Source organism: Triturus cristatus, chromosome 11 (assembly GCF_964204655.1).
Source record: "Triturus cristatus chromosome 11, aTriCri1.1, whole genome shotgun sequence".
Lineage (NCBI taxonomy): Eukaryota > Metazoa > Chordata > Amphibia > Caudata > Salamandridae > Triturus > Triturus cristatus.
In genome coordinates this window covers 314,844,289-314,868,684 of record NC_140594.1, presented here as the reverse complement: position 1 = coordinate 314,868,684, position 24,396 = coordinate 314,844,289, and the positions used below count along the sequence as shown (strand labels likewise).

General features: G+C 43.5%; 1 protein-coding gene across 2 annotated transcripts in view; it reads right to left on the bottom strand.

Annotated features, from left to right (window-relative positions):
- Positions 1–24,396, bottom strand: part of RNFT2 (ring finger protein, transmembrane 2) — a 276,550-nt gene that overhangs the window by 16,892 nt on the left and 235,262 nt on the right. For both annotated transcript variants that reach the window (XM_085633800.1, XM_085633798.1), the window contains one exon: positions 10,158–10,259. In XM_085633800.1, the coding sequence (XP_085489926.1) occupies positions 10,158–10,259 (102 nt within the window). The remainder of the gene's footprint in view (positions 1–10,157; positions 10,260–24,396) is intronic.

Below are 24,396 nucleotides of genomic sequence, written 5' to 3'. Positions count from 1 at the left end.
GATCGCTATCGGTATCAGAAGTAGTGTCAGAAAAAGTAACTTTCTTCCGTTGTTGGTTTTTTGGTCCTTGGTTGGACCCCTGTGTTTGATAAAAATCTTTGTTTAAGTATGGATAAGTTTTTTCCTTGCTATATTCTCCAGGCTTTCTATTTCCTTGGTTAGTGATTTAATATGTTTTATTGCCGTCTCTATGCTAAGGACCATCCAAGTGCGGGAGCACTTATTGGATGCAAAACTAAAACCTATTTTAAAATCTTCATCTTCAATGAAGATAATAGGGATGTTTTTGATCTGTAGTCCTGTTGGAATTATGTTTGCATTAAGGCAATCAGTGAGGAACTTCGCATGTAGTTCAGTACGAACTAGTTTCTTTTTCAAGCGTTCTAGGTGATTGGTCCTTAGCATAGAGACGGCAATAAAACATATTAAATCACTAACCAAGGAAATAGAAAGCCTGGAGAATAAGATTAACACCGACTCCAATATCACTAATGCGAAAGCATTACTGGATAAGGTTGCCTCTACCATAAAAGACTTCGAAGAATTTAATTCCCACAAGAAAACAGATAAACTACAGAAGGATATAAGGAAATATAGCAAGGAAAAAACTTATCCATACTTAAACAAAGATTTTTATCAAACACAGGGGTCCAACCAAGGACCAAAAAACCAACAACGGAAGAAAGTTACTTTTTCTGACACTACTTCTGATACCGATAGCGATCAGACATCAGACAACACCCATAGGTATTCTCATGATCAACAACCCTCCACATCACGACAGCCTTTTTTAGGACAGGATCGGAGAGGATCTCCTTACCCACGGAGATCACGAGCAACCAGGAGAGGATGGTTTCGGAACCAGTATACACCAGGCTATCGTCAAACCCGGAACCAATTTTACGAGTGGTAAACCCTACTCAAACGATACCCATTTTCAATTTATCCAAACATCAACTATCTGAGGTACAAATATCAGTACTCTCAGCAGGACTTTCCTTTGTTCCGACCAACAAGAATAATTTGTTCCAAACCAAACTTGAGCTATTCAAATTTTTTCGCTCAGTTAGACTTAAGAACTTTTTTGCAAATAAAACTATACCACGTGATTCCGACACAACTGGACTGCACAATCGGTCCACTTTTTTCCCACCAAACACATTGATAGCCAAAGAGATTATCACTTTCGAAAATGCCATCTTGACAGAAATTGATAACCTCTTTAACATACCGACTCGGGTGAAATACAACCTCACCAAGGACGAGCATCTGGCATTGAGGAATCTTCAGACACTACCTGACACTATCATAAAACCGGCCGATAAAGGCGGAGGCATTGTACTCTGGGACTCACAAGCGTATAATATTGAAATAACCAAACAACTCTTGGTTGAGTCTAACTACAAAAAACTGCCTGGTAACCCCACTCCCCGCCTTGAAAAAATGATCTTAGAACTCAGTAAAGTGGGTTTTGAAGGAGGCTGGCTTAGTGAAAAGGAAGCAGCATTTTTAATAAACAAATCTCCCACTGTTCCGGTAATATATATATTACCGAAGATACATAAGAACACCACACGGCCTCCAGGTAGGCCCATTGTATCGGGCTGCAACTCAATTTTAAAACCTTTGGCCCAGTATGCTGACTTTTTCATCCGACCTTTTGCCACAGAAACAAATACATATATCAGGGACACCACGGCGGTCATTAATGTAGTGGATAAACACAGTTTTGATCCCAAATGCGAGCTCCTGGTATCCATGGATATCGAGAGCTTATACACTAACATTCCGCAGATAGAGATCTTAGAAATCATTGAAGATCTACTCAACAACAGACCTAGGCCACATGCGGTTCCCACTGAGTTTATCATTGAATGTATTAGGATTTCACTATGTGAAAATTTCTTTTTGTACGAACGTACATTCTACCAACAACTCAAAGGTGTCGCGATGGGGGCAGTTTTTGCCTCTGACATAGCTAACATCTATGTCTCTGAGTTCGAACGAAGACACATCTATGACCCACTCAATCCCTTTGCAGCCAACATTACCAGCTGGCTGCGATATATAGATGATGTCTTCCTTATCTGGAAAGGTAGTAAAGAACTACTCACCGAATTCCACGACTGGTTAAACTCCAGAAATGTCAACCTGCAATTCACGATTGATTCCAGTAATCAAAGTATGAATTTCCTAGACATCTCGATCAAGGCGGGCGAAGATAATATGCTCTATACCACTCTTTTTACGAAGCCTACGGCACGCAACACGCTTTTAAAATATGACAGCCACCACCCGCAGTCATTGAAGGATGGACTCCCTTTTGGACAGTTTCTCCGGTTACGGAGAAACTGTTCCAAAAGGGAGGACTACTTCCTTGAGGCCAAGAAACTTAAAGAAAAGCTGCACTCAAGAGGGTATCCAAACAAGCTGCTCAAGAAATCCCTGAAGAGAGCATGGTATAATGACCGTAATGCCCTTCTTGAAGTTAAACAAAAAACATCGGACCCAATGTTAGTCTGTGTGACCACGTTTGGAACTGCCACAAACAGAATAAAGAAAATTGTAAAGAAACATTGGACACTTTTGTCATCCCTACCTGAGCTGTCAGAGCAACCACTCTTTTCGTTTAAAAGAGGACCCAATATCAAGGATCGACTAGTTCACACATACACCACACCGCAACACCATCTTGTGGATGGCATGCAACAAATAATACCTCTAGTTGGACACCACAAATGTGGTAACTGTGCAGCATGTCCTAGCACCAAGAAACTAAAATCTTTTGATCTCAATGGATCTTTGATAGTACTCAAATCTTTTTCAAACTGCAACACCAGAAACGTGGTTTATTGCATCCAATGCCCGTGTGGATTAAACTACATAGGCAAGACAACCCAAATGGCAAAAACACGCATTCTCCAACATCAATCTAGGATTAGATGCAGAGTTGAGAATGCTCCACTCGTGGAACATTATACACGTTTTCAACACACTGAAAAAGAGATGTTATGGTTAATTATTGAAGTAGTAAAACCCACCATCAGACAAGCCAATGTTGATCGCGTATTGACGATCAAAGAGAATCAATGGATCTGTAAGAGTGATAATATAAAGAAGGGTCTTAATACGGCAACAGAATGGCATACTTTGGCATGTCTCACCTAGATCTGCTTCCCAAAGTCTCTACTCAGATTTTATTTCTGTAAGAAACAAAACCCAAATTGTATATACACATATATATTTGAAGTGTCTAATATTCCAGTGTTTAATAACGCTACATAATATGACAAATTCCTTTGAACATGTGATACTGTTATTACAAACCATCTTTGAAAGTATCCGTAAAATGTATGTATCTCTTGTACTTTTTGTATCCTTTGTAAACACTTTTGATCTATGTATAACAATTTGTAGACTTGCTATAAGATGTTTAGCATTTCGATTTATCACGTATTATTAGTTGATAGGTCGATTCTGTGAATCGTCATGATAATTGTTTTGTGTTGCTAATATGCTTTCTGTGATTCTTTCACACCAATAAGTTTCGCTCCTTTATACTGTGATCTTAAACAAATGACAGAAAACTTAATAATAGGCAAGTGATGACTCAAATGTGACACTGACTAGTCTCGCTGCTTTACACTGTCATTTAAAGCAAATAACACATATCTTAATTCTAGATGTGTAATGATTTAAATAGCCAGATTCTCGCAACACTGCTACCGCTCTAAGATGTCTGCCGTTTAGGGCGTCTCTCTGAAGTTAATCCAAATTGTAGATCCTGACTCCTTTCGGCAAACATTAAACCCAGCATTGTTACCGTTCCAAGATGTCTGCCGTGTAAGGCGCCTTTCTTGAGTGATTCCAAATTGTATGCCTGCCTCCTTTCGGCAATTATTAAACCCAACATTTTACATTCTGACCGTCACCGATTGCGTTAATTGACAATTTTGCAAATCATTGTAGACGCTATTCGTGACGAGGGCATTGTAACTTAGACATGGCCATTGATGCATTTATCTATTCACACATTGCAAGATGTCCGCCATAGTCCTATTAGTTTTTGACTTGTCCAACCCGCCCCTTAATTGTGAACAGCTGTGGTCACTGAACCACCTTTAAATACACGCCGCCGAACTTTGGAAATTGATCGAGTTCCTATCGACGGATGGTACTCTGACCTTTCCTCGGCTCTGTGAGATCAAAATCGTAAGTAACAGCCCTGACCATTCCATAACGTAGGGTTAAGTTTAGCCGCGTTTCTCAGCAGGTTGCTTTAAATTACGAGCATGTCAATCTCTAGATAGATCACCATCCCTAGCTCGCACCTTTTAAATGTGGGTAGGTCTTTGAATGTATTGTCCCGTTAGTCTTGGTTCATTTACTAACTGGCCATTCTTAAAAATCATGGAATTTATCTTAAGCTTGGACAGCACACCCCTAATGCCAATGGCTCTATGCACCTCTTGTGCGGTTGACTGACCATATAAAATGCTATTTTACAGTAGGCTGTTCGAATTTACCACCATGTTAGTCTTTGTATAATTTGCCTTCCCTCGCAAGCATTTTTTAATATGGATGGGTCGCGAAATGTATTATCCTGCCCAGTCTAGGTTCTTACCAACTTGCCAATTCTCTAAAATCCTGGCTAGTATACCTTCTAATATTAATGGCTGTATACACATCGTATGCGTTATACGCCCGTCGATCATCTAATTTTCAACATGATCAACCTTAATTTTTTAGATTTCCTTGAGTGAAAAATCTATCAACGAAGGACCATCTGGCCTTCGGAATCATACAATACCAGAATAGTCAACATTCTGAAGCCCATTGTTGTCCTGCTGCAGGCCTCGCATGGTATACACCTATCCAAATAAAATCGGGTACGCTATACTTAACAGATAGATAAATATATTATCTTGTATTTGATTTAAAGGCACATCGTGACCATTGTTTTTCGCTTTCTAGATGAAGCACAATCTATTCCTAATGAGGAAGTGATTACTCCTCTAAAATACTACAACAAACTACGAGTAAGCGCATCTCGTTCTCTCAGTCTCACTTGAGTAGACACCACTATCAATGTATTTCAGCACCCTTTTCCACTGAATGATATAGTAATATAACATCGCTATTCTTCTTGGGTTTAAGGTGTTTCTCCCACAATTCCTCTCAGAGAAGATTGCTCTTTCACACACGGGCTATCCCCTGAATTTCTCTATTGACCACAAAGAGAATTTTATGGTTTTTTCTATGTAATTAATGGATATCATATTTATGCAGGAGTCTTTTTGTATTGTTCATCTGTCCTGAAGATGGTCTGACCGACTGACGCCTCAACAGACCGAAACGTCGACTATATTTTCCATTTCCACAGCATAGCTGCACAGCTGATTGTTCTCTAAACACGAGATAGATCTCTGTTAAAGTTATTGGATTGGATTTTTTGTAATGTCATGATTTGTGGATAATATTGAGCTGTCGTTCCCTTCATGTTACATTATACATTTATTTGTTTTGTGTACTCCTTTTTATGAATTGTTTCTAGATAAAAATCAGTGATTCTTTCACTTAAAAAATACCCCGTGTGTGTTGTTTTATATCATTTACTGTATTCAATTGAATTACGTTTGGTCGAATTTCCATCTAGTACTTATGTAATGGTTACTCTGTACAGTATAATTGAATTGAATTTTGCTAAAACAAAATCCCTTGTTGGCCTTCTACTATATTGTATCGAAACATGCTGTCTACCTAGGAGTTGATATAACCGCAAGCGTAGATAGAATAGGGAGTTTAAACTTCGACCCACTGGTTAAACACACCAAGAAAGAACTAACCTGACTTGACAATCTACATCTTACTATTGGCGGCAGATGCAATGTTATAAAAATGCTATTTTTACCTAGATTTTTGTATCTCTTTCGCACAATATGCCTGGAGTTCACTCCCCAACAGTTTAAAAACATAGAGAACATCTTTTCTAGATTTATTTGGGGATACAAGAGACCTCGCCGAGCACTCAAATGGCTTATGCTGCCCAAAGAAAGAGGCGGACTCGGAATGCCAAATTTTAAATTATACTATTGGGCTACGGTTATTAGATATTAGATATTGTATCGTGCTTTTATCAATAGAAGAGGGCCATAACTCCGATAGGACCACTCCACAAGAATTGATCCTAGGGACAGGCTGTGAGGGTTGTCTTTGGCGACACATGAACGACAACTATTTTAAGAAAGTATAACTCAAGACCATCTCCAACATATATAAAGTTTGGATTAATGTAAAAAAACTGCTAGGCCTGGGCCGATTCTCATACTACACCCCACTTAAGTTTAACAATGAGCTACCCGCACTATTCCACGATACTTGTACGTTAAGATGGATCGAGAATGGTATTCAGCAATTAGGCTGTTTTTATAACTCTAGTGGCCTAAAAACTTTTGCCGACCTACAGCTTGAATATTCCATCACCCATAGGGATTTTTTTAAATATCTACAGATCAGGGATTTTCTGCAAAAAAAAAACAGGGGGACGCGACAAATTTCAAAATAATATCGTACTAGATACTATATGCAGACCAAATACCCCTAAAATTGGGGTCATCTATGAACTTCTCAGGGATAATCTCCCTGATGACCTGGGAAAACATCTAATGAGATGGCAGACCTCTCTTGCAATCCAACCGAGTATTCCTTTGCGAGCGTATGAACTATCACAGGTTTGTTTAATGTCTATAAATCTTCAGGCACAATTTTATAAAACTTTTTTTTCCCTTTATTATACACCATATAAGATTGGAAAATGGGCAGTAGGAAAGGGAACAACCTGTCCACGTTGTTCGATGGGTGCTGCTGACACTATTCACATGTTTGCCTCATGTGTCAAACTTTCAGGTTTGATAAAGGAAATCTCTGACTTCCTTTCAGAAATTCTCCAAGTTAGAATATCTATCACTCGGGAGGAAATTGTGCTAGGAGTATCTAATAATCAAAGACCTAATCATATGCAGGGCCTTATTTTTGTAGCTATGGCTGTCCTCCGACTCTGTATAGCTTCAGCGTGGCTGGATGCTACTTCACCGGTCTTTGCACAATGGAGGACTAGATTACTAGCAATTTGTACCCTGGAAATAGCCATATACAAAACCAAAGGGAGGAGAAAAAAGAGAAGAGGGATGCAGATCTGGGGTCCGCTCTTGCATTGGCAACTAGATCACACCTAAAATGCTTGGTCTATAATATGGTTTCATCTGGGAGAATATTCATTGTAACTATACAGATTTTGACAGTACATGATGTATTATCTTACAGATTTACCGAATTGCTTTTCTCTCTAGTGGATGGGTATGATTTGAAGTAATACCTTGGTCCAAAGGGGGGGGGGGGGGGGTATATGTAAATATTATATAATTTTGTGAAAATTACTAATAAAAATCATTTAAAAAATAGAAAATAAATTGCGTGTGCCTCATGTTGTTAACTATTGCTGATCAATCCTAGGATTGAACTTGGGGGAGTGGGGTGTATCTCCCCTCTTTGGGAGCACCGTGAGTGAGAACCTTTGTGATAAATAATTGTATGTGACTGTCGTATGAGCGCCCCATTCCTGTCAAACACCCATCTGAACTGATAACTGCTAACACTGCTAGCAGTTGTGAAGGTAGAGTTTTCCACAGGATTATGCAGCCCAGATTGTGCACTGATAGGGAGCAACAAGATTATTTGTCTAACGGATTACAATTGGGTTTTGGTAGAACTACAATGATGTCTTCCTGTGTGGTAGGAAGCAGGGCGTCTTTCATCATAGCAACTAAGTATATATAGTGTAAGTATTGCATCATCTGCTCCTGAGAAGTGTTGTAGAACTCAGTTTGGAGACCATTACTGTCTGGGGCGTTTCATGGGACCAACTGCGCTATCAACTGTTTGATTTCGCTTACTGTGAGTGGAGTGTCCGGCATCTCTTTTTGTTCACATGCAAATACACGGAAATCTGCATCTTGTAAGCAATCACGTGAGAAAGCATGCCGCCGGAAGCATTGGGGAGCGAATACAATAAGGCGCATTACTCAGTGAAAACTTTATTTATATCAACCTATTTGTGCATTACCTGTCCTTGAAGACCTTGTAGTGCCACTCATCAGCACAAGTTAGGCAAGCAAGCAGCCTGCCAGCCCAGGCCACTTCTGAATGTTGTCCTGCCACGTCTTTCTAATAGTCGCCAGTTTTACTGAAGTCGAAGGTCGATTGTGAACTAGTGTCTCCAAAGTATTTCACTTGCTCTCCAGGGGATTCTGTTTGTTATTAAACACCATTCGAACCCCCGAAGATATTTTAAAGTTAACGCCCATTAAGTAGACCATGGAAGCCTCCCATTCAACCATAGAACCGGCCCTCACAAGACGATAGTGCTGTATCGCGCCTCTAACAGGTCTTCTGCAGGCAACAATGTTAAGCACAGCGGGTTGGAAGCGCCAACTGTGCTGCAGTGTCTCACAGGCGGCTAATGAATTGATCTGGCGCACCTCCATGTCAATTTGGTGGCTCCCTCAAAAGACTCTCCTAGACTAACCATTTCTTTTACCTGTGAGACTCTTGTTGATGATCTTGTTGTGGGCATGAATGAATACGTTTGCCAGTAAGATTTAGAAGTTTTATTGCCCTTGGAGGTCTTGCTCTTAAATATAAATACATAATATAATTAGAGTACATCTGTCTGGACTACATTGTAGCACTATTTAAGCCACTCACTAACCAGTTCCAGTGGCAGTAGTGGAGTGTACTTGAGCCTACATACACCCCCTTTTTGGAGATCCAAGAGGAGGAGGTGTTGCTTTGCACTTCAGAGTTTTGTCTCTACTCTAGGCGTATTTTCATGTTCTTGTTCCTTCATCAATATCCTATTTAGAGGAACAAGGAAAATGTATTCACATACTGCTAAAAATGATGACCCGGCTTGATGAGAATTACTCTCATTACCAAAAGCACGGACATTTTATATGTGCAGCCCATCCCTTGATACTCTTAGTCTCGACATCAAGCAGTATGGTCTTTCAAGCATCAATAATCTTGAAGTCAAGAGCTTGATAGTGATAACCATGCCAAGTTGCTTTGATTCTTTGATGTCAACATCTTTGGCATTGATGGCAAGCAGGACCCAGGTGATCTGTGCTTTTCTTGGAATGGTTCAGTGGAAAGTCCATGGTAGTCCCGGACATCGTAGAGGTAAAAGATAAAGCCCTATAGTTGTCATAAAGCTGGAATCCATTATCAAAGCTCTGTGAAGGCTTTAGACCGTTCCATACCTCTTAAATAAATCTCATAAAGATCCTTGGCAAATGTGATATTCTTCCACAGTATTACTTTAGGGGAGACACATGATGCAGAGGATGTAAGGGGCCTTTTCATATTTTATACCACCATACACAGGAAACTTTCCAAATAGTGAAGGCATAACAACTGTGGTGAAAAAGCTGCTAAAACCTTCAAACAACTTTTATGAAACCGAAAAGATGCTTGTTGGTGTCAAAAGCAGCTACAATCTGTAAAAAAACCAATATACAAATGGTGAAAATAGGTCTCTCTTCAGGGATCCAGTCTCTGGAGAAGAGAAAACGAACTGCTAGAACACTGCTACAGCTGGGAACTTTGGGGCAACAGGATTAGTCAGCTATCTCTAAGGCAGAGAACAGTTTTCTTCTTTGTTTAAATTCGTCCTATTTCTATGACCATTTACCTTTAATTAAAAAAAAAGCAATACCGACGGTGTCGCTAAAATGTAGATTTTCAGCCGTAACATAACACAGTTTAACACATAATGACATCTGAGGTTATAGATCCACGTTGTTTGATTAGAGAGTCTGCACAAATCATCAGAATCCACTTTGCACTCCAACAGCGCTGGCATTGCGACTAATACTGCAGTATATTCATAGGCGCAGAAAGCATAGCAGGATCTGCTCTTGATCTAGTAACTGCATTCCTGGTCCCATTAATTGACACAGATGAGCAAGTGCATAGACACCAAAGCTACCACAGGGCTCACAAACTCTAGTTTTAAACTGCCCATCCTCACCTCCCCTCCCCGCCTTCCTGCCAATTTCTTGAGCTTGCCTCCTGTGTCACAATCTTTGGATACTGCTTACCTGGCACATCAGAGCACAGGGATCTTTGAAGTCTGCTTGACAGATGGCACAAATGTCCCCCGCCTCGCTACACTGCTGGCTGGTAGCACGAACACCATACTTCTGCACAAAGAACAGGAAAGAAAACACACATGATGGAGAGAAGGGCATTCAGGTCCAGGCTGGTAGGTTTACAGACAGAAATAGAAAAGTGATCGCAGATCATAGAAGACAAAAATGTAATACTGTGTAGGTTCCACTCGTTGGCCTGCAATTAAGCAAATACAAGTCTCACTTCAGGTACAAGGCATCAGCACCACTAAAGCCATTATAATAGTCAGCACACTAATAGAGAGTCTTGGGAGATACCAGCAATTCATTCAAGAACTATACCTAAAACCCCAAAATTGTCTAGCAAAGATGGAGCCAAAAAAGTGTGAAAAAACGTGCAGCCTCTATATCGTTTCCAATATTAGAGATCATTCGATGGGATAAAGCAAAGGGAGCCTGGAGACTGAACTCCTTGCTGTTACTAAATGTCATCCAACCAGAGAGAGAACAGAATGGCCGTTAAAGAAACCATACCCTCCTTCAAAGCCACTTCTTCAATTACACTTTCCCAAAACATGAAGACAAACCAACGCTCACATACAGGAACTGGAAGCAAAGATTCTTATATAAATTTGATAGCTTCACCGACTGAAAAAGTGAGTTATTGGATGGTCACTGAAACTCTAGACCCCACCTCACTTTCACAGTGTGGATTGAGATTATATACAGAATGCTTAAAGGATATAGTCAGGATCTCAGAATACTTTCTGGAGGCTGGTGATATGCAGCTAGGATTTTAGCACAGTATTTGTAAATCTTTGAGAAAATTAGTTAGGTTGTAGTGTCCTGCAGAACCTAGAAGTGAGTCAGCAGCTTCATTTGGAAGATTTTGTTAACACACATACACTTATGTGGTCACTTAGACCTCAGTGACGGCCCACAAGCTTGTCATTTCAAAGGAGGACCTGGCCTCGGCTCCCCTTCTAAGGACTACCCACCATAATATCAGATATACTAACATGGCGGGAATCTCGCTGCCTACAACGCATGTGGCAGACACATTGTAGGCAGCACAATTGCCCATTGGGTGACACAGTCTTTAGGCTCTGCAGATGTTTTCTTTTTTTATAAAACAAACTTCCAAAGCGAGAATCTGCCTCACAAAAAACATAAAAGCAATTGTCATGACTCGCTTTCTCCCTACACATCATGACCAATGATTAATTCCTCTGCCTGCGACTAGGCATGGCTGACGGGGGCGTTCAGTGATGTTTTCCCTGCTTTATTTAGGGCTGGGCGACCATCACTGAGACGTGACAGCCATGAGGTGGTGAATGGCTTCTAGGACATGTGTTTCCATTAGTAGAGCCAGCCGCGGCACTGACACCCAAAAACCCTGTGGTTCTACCGCCTCTAAATGGGGCAGGGGAACTAAGAGTTTGGCAGGTGGGGCATCTGCAAAAGGCAGAATGGCCCCTTTAGTCCAAATGACAGCATTATAAACAAATGTCAGATTTTATTGTTTTGGACAGATCTACACCTACATTAAAAATTCAACACAAGGAACTTGCTTTCTAAACAGAATCCATTCATATTTAGGGCGTTCATTTATTCACACTAAATTCTTTATGGTAGGTCTTGCTCGTGGTTGCGTTTTGCATGCGGCAGTGCTAGCTGCTGTTAACTGTTACCAAAGTGGAAGGTTTTGGTTGTGAGACAATAGACAACTTATAGTCGAACTGTTGAAAATCATCTGACTTCTTTCACAGAACAACAGTTTATTGGGCCAGAGTTGGGGATCCAGCTTAGCAGTTAAATATCATATGTGAATATCATGTGAATAACTATTAGCCTTAACAACCTGATCAATATAGGGAAACATAGATAACTTATTGAACAAAGTTTTCAAGTCCTTTGTATGTGCCAACATTTTAGAAAGGTTACCTACTTGTAATCTTAGTTGTCCATCATGCAGGTCATCTTTGAAAACAGAAACATTGCTGCATCTCTGCCTGGACGTGCAATTCAAGGACATATTTAAATTGGGATAGTTCTAATTCTTTTTAAAAATACAAGCCTGTTTAAAGGCAGCACCACTTCTTGTTTTAAATTAAGAAAATCGAGGTCAACTACATTTGACAATAGAAACTCATTCTCCTGTTACAGTGGCAGAGAAGACATTTGAGGAGAAACCTTCCTGAGATAAATGAAAACTATAAAACAAACAAGCATTTTCAATGCAATAGGTCTCGCATTTGCGAGAGTTTGAGCTATTGGCACTGTAAATGTCAATGCCTTTTATTAATGTATTTTGAAAACCTGCAAGCGGTGTGTAAACATGCACTTTGTATTTATAGTTGTTGCTTACGAGAAGCAAGGCTGGCAGTAACTACGCCTCTTACAGCCAGCCTTGCTTCTCGTAAGCAAGGACTACAAGTACAAAGTGTGTGTTTATGCACCGCTTGCAGGTTTTCAAAACATTTAAATAAAAGGCATTGTCATTTAAAATGGTAATACCTAAAACTCTTGCAAATGCGAGACCTATTGCATTGTAAATTCTTGTTTTCATGATTAACATGAGCACTCCTGTCAGCAGGTCCCATGTTGTGTGTGGCCTCTTACTCCTGTCCTGAGTTTTATTCAGCAGCACTACGTGTAGGTGGAGTTCTTGGCCAGATAACAGTCCACAAATAAAAAGACTATCGGCTATGATTGATGCTACCATGCGTGACATATGATTGACGCTGCAATGCGTGACATGATTGATGCTGCAATGCGTGACATATGATTGATGCTGCAATGCGTGACATATGATTGATGCTGCAGTGCGTGGCATGGTGCCACTTAAAAGATCCCCATATGCAAGGCACATTTGTGGTTAGTGCTGTTTGGCTAGTGCCACTTGTGCTTCCCTGTATCTGAAATTAAAGTGAGTCACGCTTGCAGCCAGAGGTCCTTGAGCAGCTGAGGTTTTAAAGTGGCTTTCCTTTAGTCCGTTGAGTGCTGCTTTGGCAGCATCAGCACAGGCCATTTAACAACTACAGAAACTGGGTGCAATGTTCCCACAGTAAATTATATCAATGGCTTACAGCTCAGAGCTGAAAGCAACTCAGTGTGTCCAAACACGCAACAAATTGATTTTCAAACTTTTAATAACCGTGCTCGCTGAGATTTTGTTGCTTTACATCGATTCTCACAAGATAATCGGCCACATTGAATTCGGATTATATGTATAAAACTATACACAATGTTGGGGAGTTGGTCATTTTTGGCCCATTCTTAAATTGTAACAAGTTTGGTAACCTAACTTGTACTGATCTTCCGCTTTAATGCTTTTGCTGTTGTATTTGCTTGTGTGTATGCAAAGGCTATGTGCGATGGTAAATTTAAGTCTGTGGACGCAGTCCTGCTGCTTCTTTGACTACTGACAGCTCCATTCCCACCAAAACGGCGTCTGAGATTACAGCCACAGAACCACACTTACAGCAGAACATTGCGCAAATTCGTCGCCCCGCAGAATTACAGCCCAAATCTGCACACATGAATATCTGACCTGGACAAACAAGCTATCTCATCCGGTAAACCAGAGCCTGCCTTCGAACCTGACATTAGAGAGTACAAGGCGCGTGTGAACAGCACAGTACAGAGCATCAGCCTCAGCATGCAAACTAGCGATACCGGGGCCTCTTACAGTATCTGCGTGAGTCCGTGCTGCGTACAACCCTGATTGACACAACACTCGTTCTGCCTTGCTGGAGTCAAATTCACTCAACTTTGGTTTATTTTTTCACTTAAGCAATGCCCAAGCTCCATTGCAACTCAGTTCTTCTTCACAAATGTTGATAGCGGCACAGATAAAGGGCACCAGAAGAACACACAGCCACTTTCACAATTCATTGGTGGAGCCCGAGTCACGTGACCAAAAAACAACGAGTTAGGAGAGCTGCGAATAAAAAGAGGCACGGGCGCAAAACAAATAATGGCGGACACAGGTTTGTTTTTTTCCACAGCAGGCGCCCACTTTTATAAAAGCATCGCGGCCGCCATTTTGTTTTTAGAAGGCTAAAGACCTGCGGCGCTTTATAAAAGTGGGCGCCTGCTGTGGGAAAATAAAGCTGCGACCGCCACTGTTGCTAATCAGGAGCTGCGTGCCCGTGGTGCTTTATAAAAGCGGGCCACTGCTATGAAAAGAAAAAAAGCTGCTGCCACCATTGTTTGTATTGTCCCCACCCCCGCCTGTGTCGTTCGTATGAAAGCGGGCGCCGTGATGAAATATTAAGCACGGTGCAAGGGCGAAAAGGAGCAGAGGGTTGAGAAGCGCCCCCAGGGCGATCAAAAGTAGACAGCAGAGAGTTGAAAAGCGGTCCCTTGTAGGAAAGCATGTACTGTGTGTATTAGTAAAAAAAAAAAGTGTGCATAGACTGTAAATAAAACACGGAGTAACAACACCAGTAAAAGGGCCAGTCCTTATGGGAGGTTACAAAAGGAGGCAAGGCGGTACTAAGGAGGGACTATGAAGCCTATTCACCAATCAAAAGCAACCATTTAGAAAGGACAGTAACAGGAGCCAATTAAAGAGATGGGCGGAACATGGGCGGAGCTTCAAGTCCATACCGGAATACAGCATGTCTCGAAGAGACAGCGCAAGCGCTGCCTAGGCGACACCTAAAAAGGATCGTTGAATATAGCATATATCCTATGAGGTCAAGTGAAGCATTAAAGAATGAAGTTCACTGCAAAAATATTTTCAGTAAGGCTATCAGCACAGTGCTGCATTTTGGGATCCTTGCTCCTCAATGTGAAAAACTGACTGATCTGCTTACAAAGATACTGGAATTTCAGGGAACCTTACACTGGCAGTGTTAACCTTCTCTTGTGTCAGAGTAATGCTCTGTTCCTATGAACGTGGCATTCATATGTTCTGCAACACTCTGCAGCACATGGGATTTAGATCGTTTGCACAAATTTGACTTAAATAGGGTAGTCTCTTCATTGTTCACTGGCTCCCTGATTTTTTTGTAGAGAGCATAGAAGCTGCTAGGTACATAGCCATGCAGAGTCTTCATGTCCCCAGAACACATTATTCACTACAGGGATTGGCCTCTCTTTTGAAAGCTAAACCTGGCCAATTGTTATGGGATTTTTTGTTTTCAGTCTTGAAACTAGACAAATCAATGAAAGTCGAGAATGGGACACATTGTGGCAGTCGCTTGTATGTAAAATACCTCTTACATTTTGTAATGTCAGAATATATGCTACCAGGGGCACAGGTCATTCAAGGAAAGTTCTTGATTGTACAATGGTCTGTGCCACTCTTTTAGACTTTCAAGGAAAAGAACAGGTGAACCCTACTCACTAAGGAACCAGGATAATAGTTATATAGGAGAAACAACGGTTCCTGTGGGATAATATAACTTATTTTTGCAATAAAATGCACAATCGCAATACAGAGGGTTCGCTAATGTCAGAGGGCAAGGAACCACCAACACAAATGGTTCAATACAACAAGTTTTATACATTTTCAAAGAAAACTAAATAATATGTACATTGTTTAAAATTCAAATGAACAGGCATTTGTGCAATGTGTCCCAAAGTGAAATAGGAACCTTAACCTAAAAGAAAGTATGAATATTTATATACAAGGTTTTCACAATTCTTGAAAGGTGACCATTATCAAATAATTTCATGTGAACAGCAACTGTATACAACGATACGCGCTGGGTAATGGTTCGCTCTTTCTGTTTGTCGACGGCGTTTCGACCCTCTGATCGACGTGGTGTCTCCTCAGGACTAGTGATGCAGGGACATCTATGAAAAATGATAAAATAATGAGAGCAGAAGACCCATGAACCGGCACAAATGCGAAAAATAATAGAAAAGGACTTATGATGGAGGAGATACCTGAATTTCTAACTACGCAGCCACGTGAGAATGGTGTGCCACAGGTGTGAGGTGAAGAGAAAAAGGGGGGGGGTTTACTCACATGAGGACCCGTCCGTGTACTAATGTTGTGAGATGAAATGAAAAGAAAAACAATGTGGTTAAATAACAGTTGGCATATAAGGAAGGATATGTGATGTAATGGGAATTCGCAGGATGCTCTTACCTCACTGTGAGGGAAGGCTGGCACTCAGGAATGTAGATCGGCCCACTGGCTCTTCAGTAAACTCGCTACAGCCGTAGTGGTCAAGCAAATCCCTGGTTAGTGCAGAAACCAGTGACAGTGCACTGTAATGATCTGCGGAGTTAAAAAGGAGGGTTGGTTGCACAAAGAATTGTAAGCCTGAAGAATGACGGGCTGTATAAGCCGGTTCTTACCCGGATCGTAGATTATGCGGGACAGAGCTCCGCGTTAGTTTCCAGAAGCAGCGCGAGTCCGCTTCGTTCCTTGGTACAGTGACAAGGATCTCCACGAAGGATGGGTACTATATTCAACGTTTCCCGCCCAACTTTTAAGAATCTTGGAAACCTTGTATATAAATATTCATACTTTCACTTAGGTTAAGGTTCCTGTTTTACTTTGGGACACAATGCACAAATGCCTGTTCATTTGAATTTGAAACAATGTACATATTAATTTGTTTTCCTTGAAAATGTATAAAACATGTTATACTGAACCATTTGTGTTGGTGGTTCCTTGCCCTCTGACATTAGCCAACGCTCTGTATTGCGATTGTGCATTTTATTGCAAAAATAAGTTATATTATCCCACAGGAACCGTTATTTCTCCTACATAACTCTTTAAGACTTTGGCCCTCATTACAAAATGGGCAGAAATGGGGTGAGCATTTACCATACATTGTAAATATCCTTACCCCAGGGTGAGGCATTTACGAAGTGTGATAAATACAGTCTATTCGAGTGTTCAACCGAAAAATGAAGCATAACGTGCATAATTGTTTTTTAACAAAGAATTCCGTATATTTTTCTTATAAGGATTTTCCTGGAACGTTTCCCTTGATAAATTTCAGATTGTATGACCTGCCAGAATTAATTGGGAAAACTGTGAAGTAGATGGAGGATTATCATGAAACTTATAATTCCAATCCATACAAACTTTCACTTGCCTACGGGTCGGAATTTGGCACTGAACTTGTAATAAGGGCCTTGGTCATTCCTCGCTTTGCGACTTTCCTGGTCTGTAAATCCTTTCAGTTAACTGTGTTAACCTTGTTGTTAAAATGCAGCATTTGGGTCTGACAGACTGCACCAGTGGTTAAGGGAGTCAATAAGCGTTTGGCCGGCCCAACCAAAGCCAGTTTCCTTCGTACCCTTAAGGCCACAGGTTTTTTTTACTTAAGAGGCTCCTGCCTCCCTGCCAGCAGTCTCCATGGCCAAAGCCACTTCTGTGAGAAAACTGTGGCGACATGACCAGCATGCAAGGCGGCATTGCTGACCGGTCAGCGTTTTCTTTCCCCAAGAAAGATTCTCCAAAATAGGTGCGGGCCTGGGCGGAACCTAAATAAGCAATGTCCCTGATGCGCTTGAGTATTCTCCTATTGTATGGGGAATATTTTTGCTTTTTTTCCCCTTTCTGGTACCACCTCTGGGTATATGGCAGAGCTGGACAGTAAAAACGTTGATGGATAAGCCATTGGATATCCCATTAGGCTTATGCTTTTTTCAAGTGGGCACGTACCACTGAATACAGGTATCCTTGGTTTCGAGCAATGGATGATATAAGACAGTCAATAGGAAACAACCTCCACAAAGTAGTCCTACAATGTGTTTTCCTCATACTCTGTTGTAAAATCAACAAGAAATCTAACAGTCAGTGCCGTAACTAGACCTTGTGCCGCCCGCGGCGGTCACTGCTGCGGCCGCATGTAAGAGCAGGGGGTTGTGGCGATTCCTGCGCCAACCCTTTGCTATGCCACTGCTAAGATTATTTTTTGCATTCAAATTACACAACCTTCGTTGTCTCTACGAGGTCTAGAATATAAGGGAAGGGATATCTTCAGTACAGATGATATGATGCAACTGAAATATGACTATTTCTGTGGACAACAATGCTTGGTACTAAAGAACAAGTTACTTACCTTCGGTAACGCTTTTTCTGGTGGATACAGCATCTGCCTGTGGATTCCTCACCTTGTGATTTCTCTCCTTGTGAATATCCCCTGCACCAGCAACATTCTGAAATTTTTTGTAGCTCTCCACGCCGAAGAGGACGACGTCACAATAGCATGGCTCCGCACACGGCTCCGCTGACGTCACTGGAGCCATAAGAGAGCCTCGTCGGCGTGATGACATCAGTTCCGCCCTTTTTTTCCGTGCCTTCGAGGCACACGGACGGACAGACAACAATATATATACAGTATACACAGTACATAATATTCAAACCAACACACACAGTGTGAAGACAATGCAGGAAAGCAAAAGAAATAACACATTTCCTTTAACAGTAACAGATAGATTTTATCACATTATCACTATTATAGGTATACGAGGGTGGACAACGGGGAGGCGGGTGGGTCAGTGAGGAATCCACAGGCAGATACTGTATCCACCAGAAAAAGCGTTACCGAAGGTAAGTAACTTGTTCTTCTGATGGATACATCTGCCAGTGGATTTCTCAACTTGTGAATAGAGTCCCACAGCAGTCCCCACTCCCGGAGGAGGGTGTCCACCCTTCTATACCAAAAAGTCCTGAAGGACGGAACGTGCAAAGTGTCCGTCCCTCCTCACGTCGGAATCTAAGCAGTAATGCTTCCAGAAAGTGTGGAGGGAGGCCCAAGTTGCCGCTCTACCAATGTCCTCCACAGGAACACCTCTAGATAAGGCAGACGTAGAAGACTTTGCCCTGGTAGAGTGAGCCCTTCTACCTTCTGGAGGTTCCTTACCTGCCAAAGAGTAACAGATCTTGATGCACAAGATAATCCATCTGGAAAGGGTGCGCTTGTGCACCGCTCTGCCTTTCCTGCAGTCAATGAAGCCCACAAAGAGCTGGTCATCCACTCGAAAGTCTTTAGTTCTATCGAGGTAAAAACTCACCGCCCTTTTAGAGTCCAAGCGGTGAAGCCGCTCCTCCTCCTTGGAAGGGTGAGGGGGAGGATAGAAGGTAGTAAGGGTAATGGACTGCCCCAGATGGAAAGGAGTTACCACCTTAGGCAGAAAAGCAGCCCTGGTCCTGAGTACCATTCTTTCAACATGAATGGTCAAGAACGGGGGTTTCGAACTCAGAGCTTGAAGCTCACTTACCCTCCTTGCCGAGGTAATGGCAATGAGAAAAACTGTTTTAAAAGACAATAGCCTTAAGGGACTCTTGTGCAAGGGTTCAAAGGGAGAACCCATCAAGTAAGTTAAGATAAGATTTAAGTCCCATTGAGGCACAATAAATGGAGTGGGCGTAAATTTGTTGATTAGGCCCTTAATGAACCGTAACACAATAGGTGATTTAAACAAGGACGGCTGATCCGGCAAGCAAAGGAATGCCGACAAAGCTGATAAATAACCCTTCACAGTAGCTACAGCAAAACCTTGCTGAGCTAGAGAGAGAAAGCAAACTGAAGGATGTTGGATAAACGAGCCCTCAAAGGGTCAATTGACTTCTCTCCACACCAATGGACACATTTGGACCACCTATAGGAATAGATAGACTTGGTGGAGAGACGCCTGGCAGACAAAATCTCGTCCACCACGTCAGGCGGGAGAGAAAAAGAATTCAGGTTGCCCCGTTCAATCTCCAGGCGTGAAGGTGTAAGCTCTGGAGGTGGGGGTGTAGAACCTGCCCCTGCGTCTGCGAGAGGAGGTCTGCCCTGAGAGGGAGACGGAGCGGAGGGCATGAGGAGAGGTGGAGAAGATCTGTATACCACACCCTTCTTGGCCAATCCGGGGCGATCAATATGACTTGGGCCCGGTCTTGGCGAAGGGTATGGGAGGAAACGCGTAAAGGAGATGCGAGTCCCATCTCAACTGAAACGCGTCCCCCAAAGCTCCCTGCATCGGATACTGGAGACTGCAGAATGATGGGCAGTGAGCGTTCTAGTGAGTGGCAAACAGGTCCACCCAAGGAGTTCCCCACGTCCGAAAGACGTGACGAACCACCTCCGGATGGAGCCTCCACTCGTGGTCAGCAGAGAACTACCGACTGAGACTGTCTGCACGCACGTTCAGAACTCCGGCCAGATGATTTGCCATCAGACAAATCTGATGTTCCTGAACCCAGGACCAGAGACGCAGAGCCTCTCTGCAGAGACAATGCGACCCCACTCCTCCCTGCTTGTTGACATACCACATCGCAGTAGTGTTGTCTGTCAGGACTTGAACCGACTGACCGTGAAGGGAAGGGAGAAAAGCCTTGAGTGCCAAACATATCACCCGCAACTCCAAAAGGTTGATGTGAAGCAACCTTTCCTCTGAAGACCAAAGACCCTTGATCACCAGATCCCCAGATGCGCACCCCACCCTAAAGTGGATGCATCCGTTATCACTGTGGCCACGATGGAGGTAGATGGAAGGGTTTTCCTTGAGACAGATTGCCCTCCACGCTCCACCAAGACAGATCCGCTGCAGCTTCTCTGGAGATCCTCACAGGCTCTCTGAGATCTCCATTGTGCTGATACCACTGCCTGCGGAGGCACCACTGGAGCGCCCTCATGTGCCAGCGTGCATGGTTGACCAACAGAATGCAGGAATCAAACAGACCGAGCAGACGAAGGACCTTCAGGACTGGAACTACCGCTCCATTGTAAAACTAGGGAATCATTTCCTTTGTGTCGAGAATCCTTTGTGGAGGTGGGAATGCTCGACACACAGTAGTGTCCAGTACCGCCCCTATGAACAGGTTGCGCTGAGAGGGCACCAGGTGAGATTTGGGCACGTTTATCGAGAAACCCAATTTGTACAACAGCTGAGTTGTAACCTGCAGATGTTGAAGCACCTTCTCTGGCGACTCCGCTTTGATCAGCCAGTCGTCCAGATAGGGAAAAACTGGAATCCCCGACCTTCTGAGATGGGCTGCCACCACTGCCATCACCTTGGTAAAGACTCAAGGTGCAGTAGTAAGACCAAACAGGAGAACCGCAAACTGATAATGTTGCGACCCTACCGTAAAACAGAGATACTTCTTGTGCGACTCCAGGATCGGAATATGAAAATACGCATCCTGCAAGTCGATCGACACCATCCAGTCCTCCTGTTGCAGCACTTGAAGAACCTGCGCAAGGGTGAGCATCTTGAACTTCTCCTGTTTCAGAAAAAGGTTCAAGATCCTGAGATCCAGGATTGGACATAGCCTGCCATCCTTCTTGGGTATCAGGAAATACCGGGAGTAGCATCCCTGACCCCTATCCCGCTCTGGAACCACCTCTATCGCACCTTTTTTCAGTAATGTCAGAACTTCCTCCTGCAGGAGAAGAAGGTGGTCCTCCGAGCAAGCATCTTGGCAAGGAGGGTAATTTGGAGGGAATTCCCGAAAGGGAAGAACATACCCATTTTCCACAAGATTTAGAACCCAAAGGTCTGTAGTGACCGATTCCCAATCTTGTAGAAAACGGGTAAGCCGACCCCCCACAGGAACAACATGATCCAGAATGGTGGATCTAGGGCTGCTTTGCTGTGGGAAGAGGGAGGGAGGAGGAGGGCTGACGACCTCTGTTCTTGCCCCTGTAGGCCTTATACAGGGTATTTTGCTGCTGCTGAGGCTGCCTGTAGGTCCGAAAGGACGACCTCCCAAACCCTCTGTACCTTCTGTAAGAAGAACCTCGAGGCTGCGCCTGCAGACCCAGAGACTTAGCTGTGGCTTTGCTGTTCTTGAACCTTTCCAAGGATGCATCTGCTTTCTTCCCAAACAGTCCAGAACTATCAAAAGGTAGGTCTAAAAGTGTTGCCTGTACACCTGGAGAGAACGCCGACGACTTAAGCCAAGCACTTCTTCTAGTGGCAACCGAGGAGCCCATGATCCTGGCAACAGAGTCTGCAGTGCCCAAACCACTCTGAATTACTTGACGTGCAGCTGCTTGAGTATCCAACAAGACCTCATTAAAATTCTGCCTGTCCTCCTCAGACAATTTAGGAGACAGCTGTTTTGCAGAGTCCATTAGGGCGTGGATGTAACGGCCCAAAAGACAGGTGGCATTTGTGGACTTCAAGGCCATACTTGCCGAGGAGAACACCTTCTTGGCCGACTGGTCAAGCTTTTTTTGACTCTCTATCACTAGGAACTTGAGGAAATGCTCCAGAAGACTTCATGCAGCTTGAACCACCAGACTCTCAGGAGAAGGATGGAATGTTAGGAAGTCCGGATCTCCTGGAGCCGCCCTGTACCTCCTAGCAACAGATTTTGACACTGCCAGAGCTGAAAAGGGCTTACGCCAAACCTCCATAACTGGCTCAGTGATGGCATCATTGAAAGGAAGCAAAGGTTCTACTACAGTGGAGGGAGAATGAAGAACCTCCGTCAAGATTTTAGACTTAAATTCAGCCGTTGGGAGCTGCAAGTCTAAGAGCTCCGCTGCCTTCCTTATAACTTTATGGTAAGGAACCACGTCCTTAGAGGGAGCATCTGAAGGAGGAGAAAGCTTCCATTCTGGGGACATGTCAAGGCCACTTGCCTCCCTTAAGTCTTCAAATAAGTCATCTAACTCTTGAAGCTCACCTTCCTCCAATTCTTCTGCCCGATACCTCTGCTCTTCCAAAATCCTCTGCGCCTCCCGCCTGGATCTTATCCTCGGAACCGGCGTCGGCGGCGCCACACATGACTCCGACGGAGCCGGCATCGAACACGGATCCGGAGGCACAGCCTGAGTCGAACGAGGTCGAGTAGGCGGAGCCGGAGATGAAGGGAACGGCGTCGACGTCTTCGGTGCCGGGAAATGCCAGGACGGCGCCGCTGGAAGGAATGGCATAAAGGGAGCCTGAGCGTAGGCCTGAGGTACCCCCAAATTAAAGGCCATTGGACCCATGGGACCCGAAGGTGCTCCAGAGAGGTACATTGCTCTCGTAAAGACACCATACATGGCATTCAAGTAATGCGATGGGTCTTGACCCGGGCCAGGGAAAGGTGGGTAAGGGCCCAATGAAGGCTCAGGCGGAGGCATTACCGGACTCGGGCCAATCAGAGCCGACGGTGGAGCCAATGGAGTCGACGACTCATCAGGTATCGGAGCCTCTTCCACTGGAGCCGGAGAAGGCGATGGAGCCAGTGCTGGAGAACGCTCCAGAGAGGCTGCAGGCGAAGCCAGACGAACAGGTGAAGCCGGATTCGAAACCGAAGGAGAAGGTGAAACATAGTCCTTACGACGCCGAGGAACTGGAGAAGTCGATTTCGGAGCAGTCTCCTTATCTGAATGGCGTTGAGAGCCGTGCCTCTTCTTCTTTTTATGCTTCTTTGATTTTGAAGCATGACCCGACGTCTACTTCGAACCCGACCTCGATCGCCTTCGACCTCTCTTCTCCTTCCTCATCTTCGCGATGAACAGCTTGGCCTCTCTCTCCTTTAAAGCCTTCGGGTTCATCTTACGGCAGCAAGAGCACCCCTCGACGTCATGATCCGACGACAGGCACCAGACACAATCTTCGTGAGGATCCATGATGGACATATGTCCTCCGCACTCTCTACAGGGCTTGAACCCTGACTTCCTCGACGACATCTTCAGGAAAGAAGCAAGAGAAGACCAGAAACACAATCCAGAAATACAAAGTAACTACGGAGAGTCCCAGAAAACCGCTGCGTCGACGGCGCGGAAAAAAGGGAACTGACGTCATCACGCCGACGAGGCTCTCTTATGGCTCCAGTGACGTCAGTGGAGCCGCGTGCGGAGCCATGCTATTGTGACTTCGTCCTCGTCGGCGTGGAGAGCTACAAAAAATTTCAGAATGTTGCTGGCGCAGGGGATATTCACAAGGTGAAGAATGACAAGGTGAAGAATCCACTGGCAGATGTATCCATCAAAACCAGACATTTCCTATATCGGATTGTCAGACTTCCACTACCCTAACTAACAATCGCTGGATTCATCCTTATTCAAGATTTTGTACTGAGGCCTTCAGCGTTGAGAGTATAATTAATCCTCCTCAGTAGTGGTGACCATGGTCACTTAGTCAATCAACTCATGAAACCCCAATTAGCCACAGTGAGACATGCCATTCTCCCTGAACTTATCCTTCTCCAACCCTTTCTGCTCCTTGTTTCCAACATGGAGTATGACCATAATTCTCATTTCCCTGGATTCCAAGATTCAGGCCCTTGTAGTTTAATGAGTTTGAT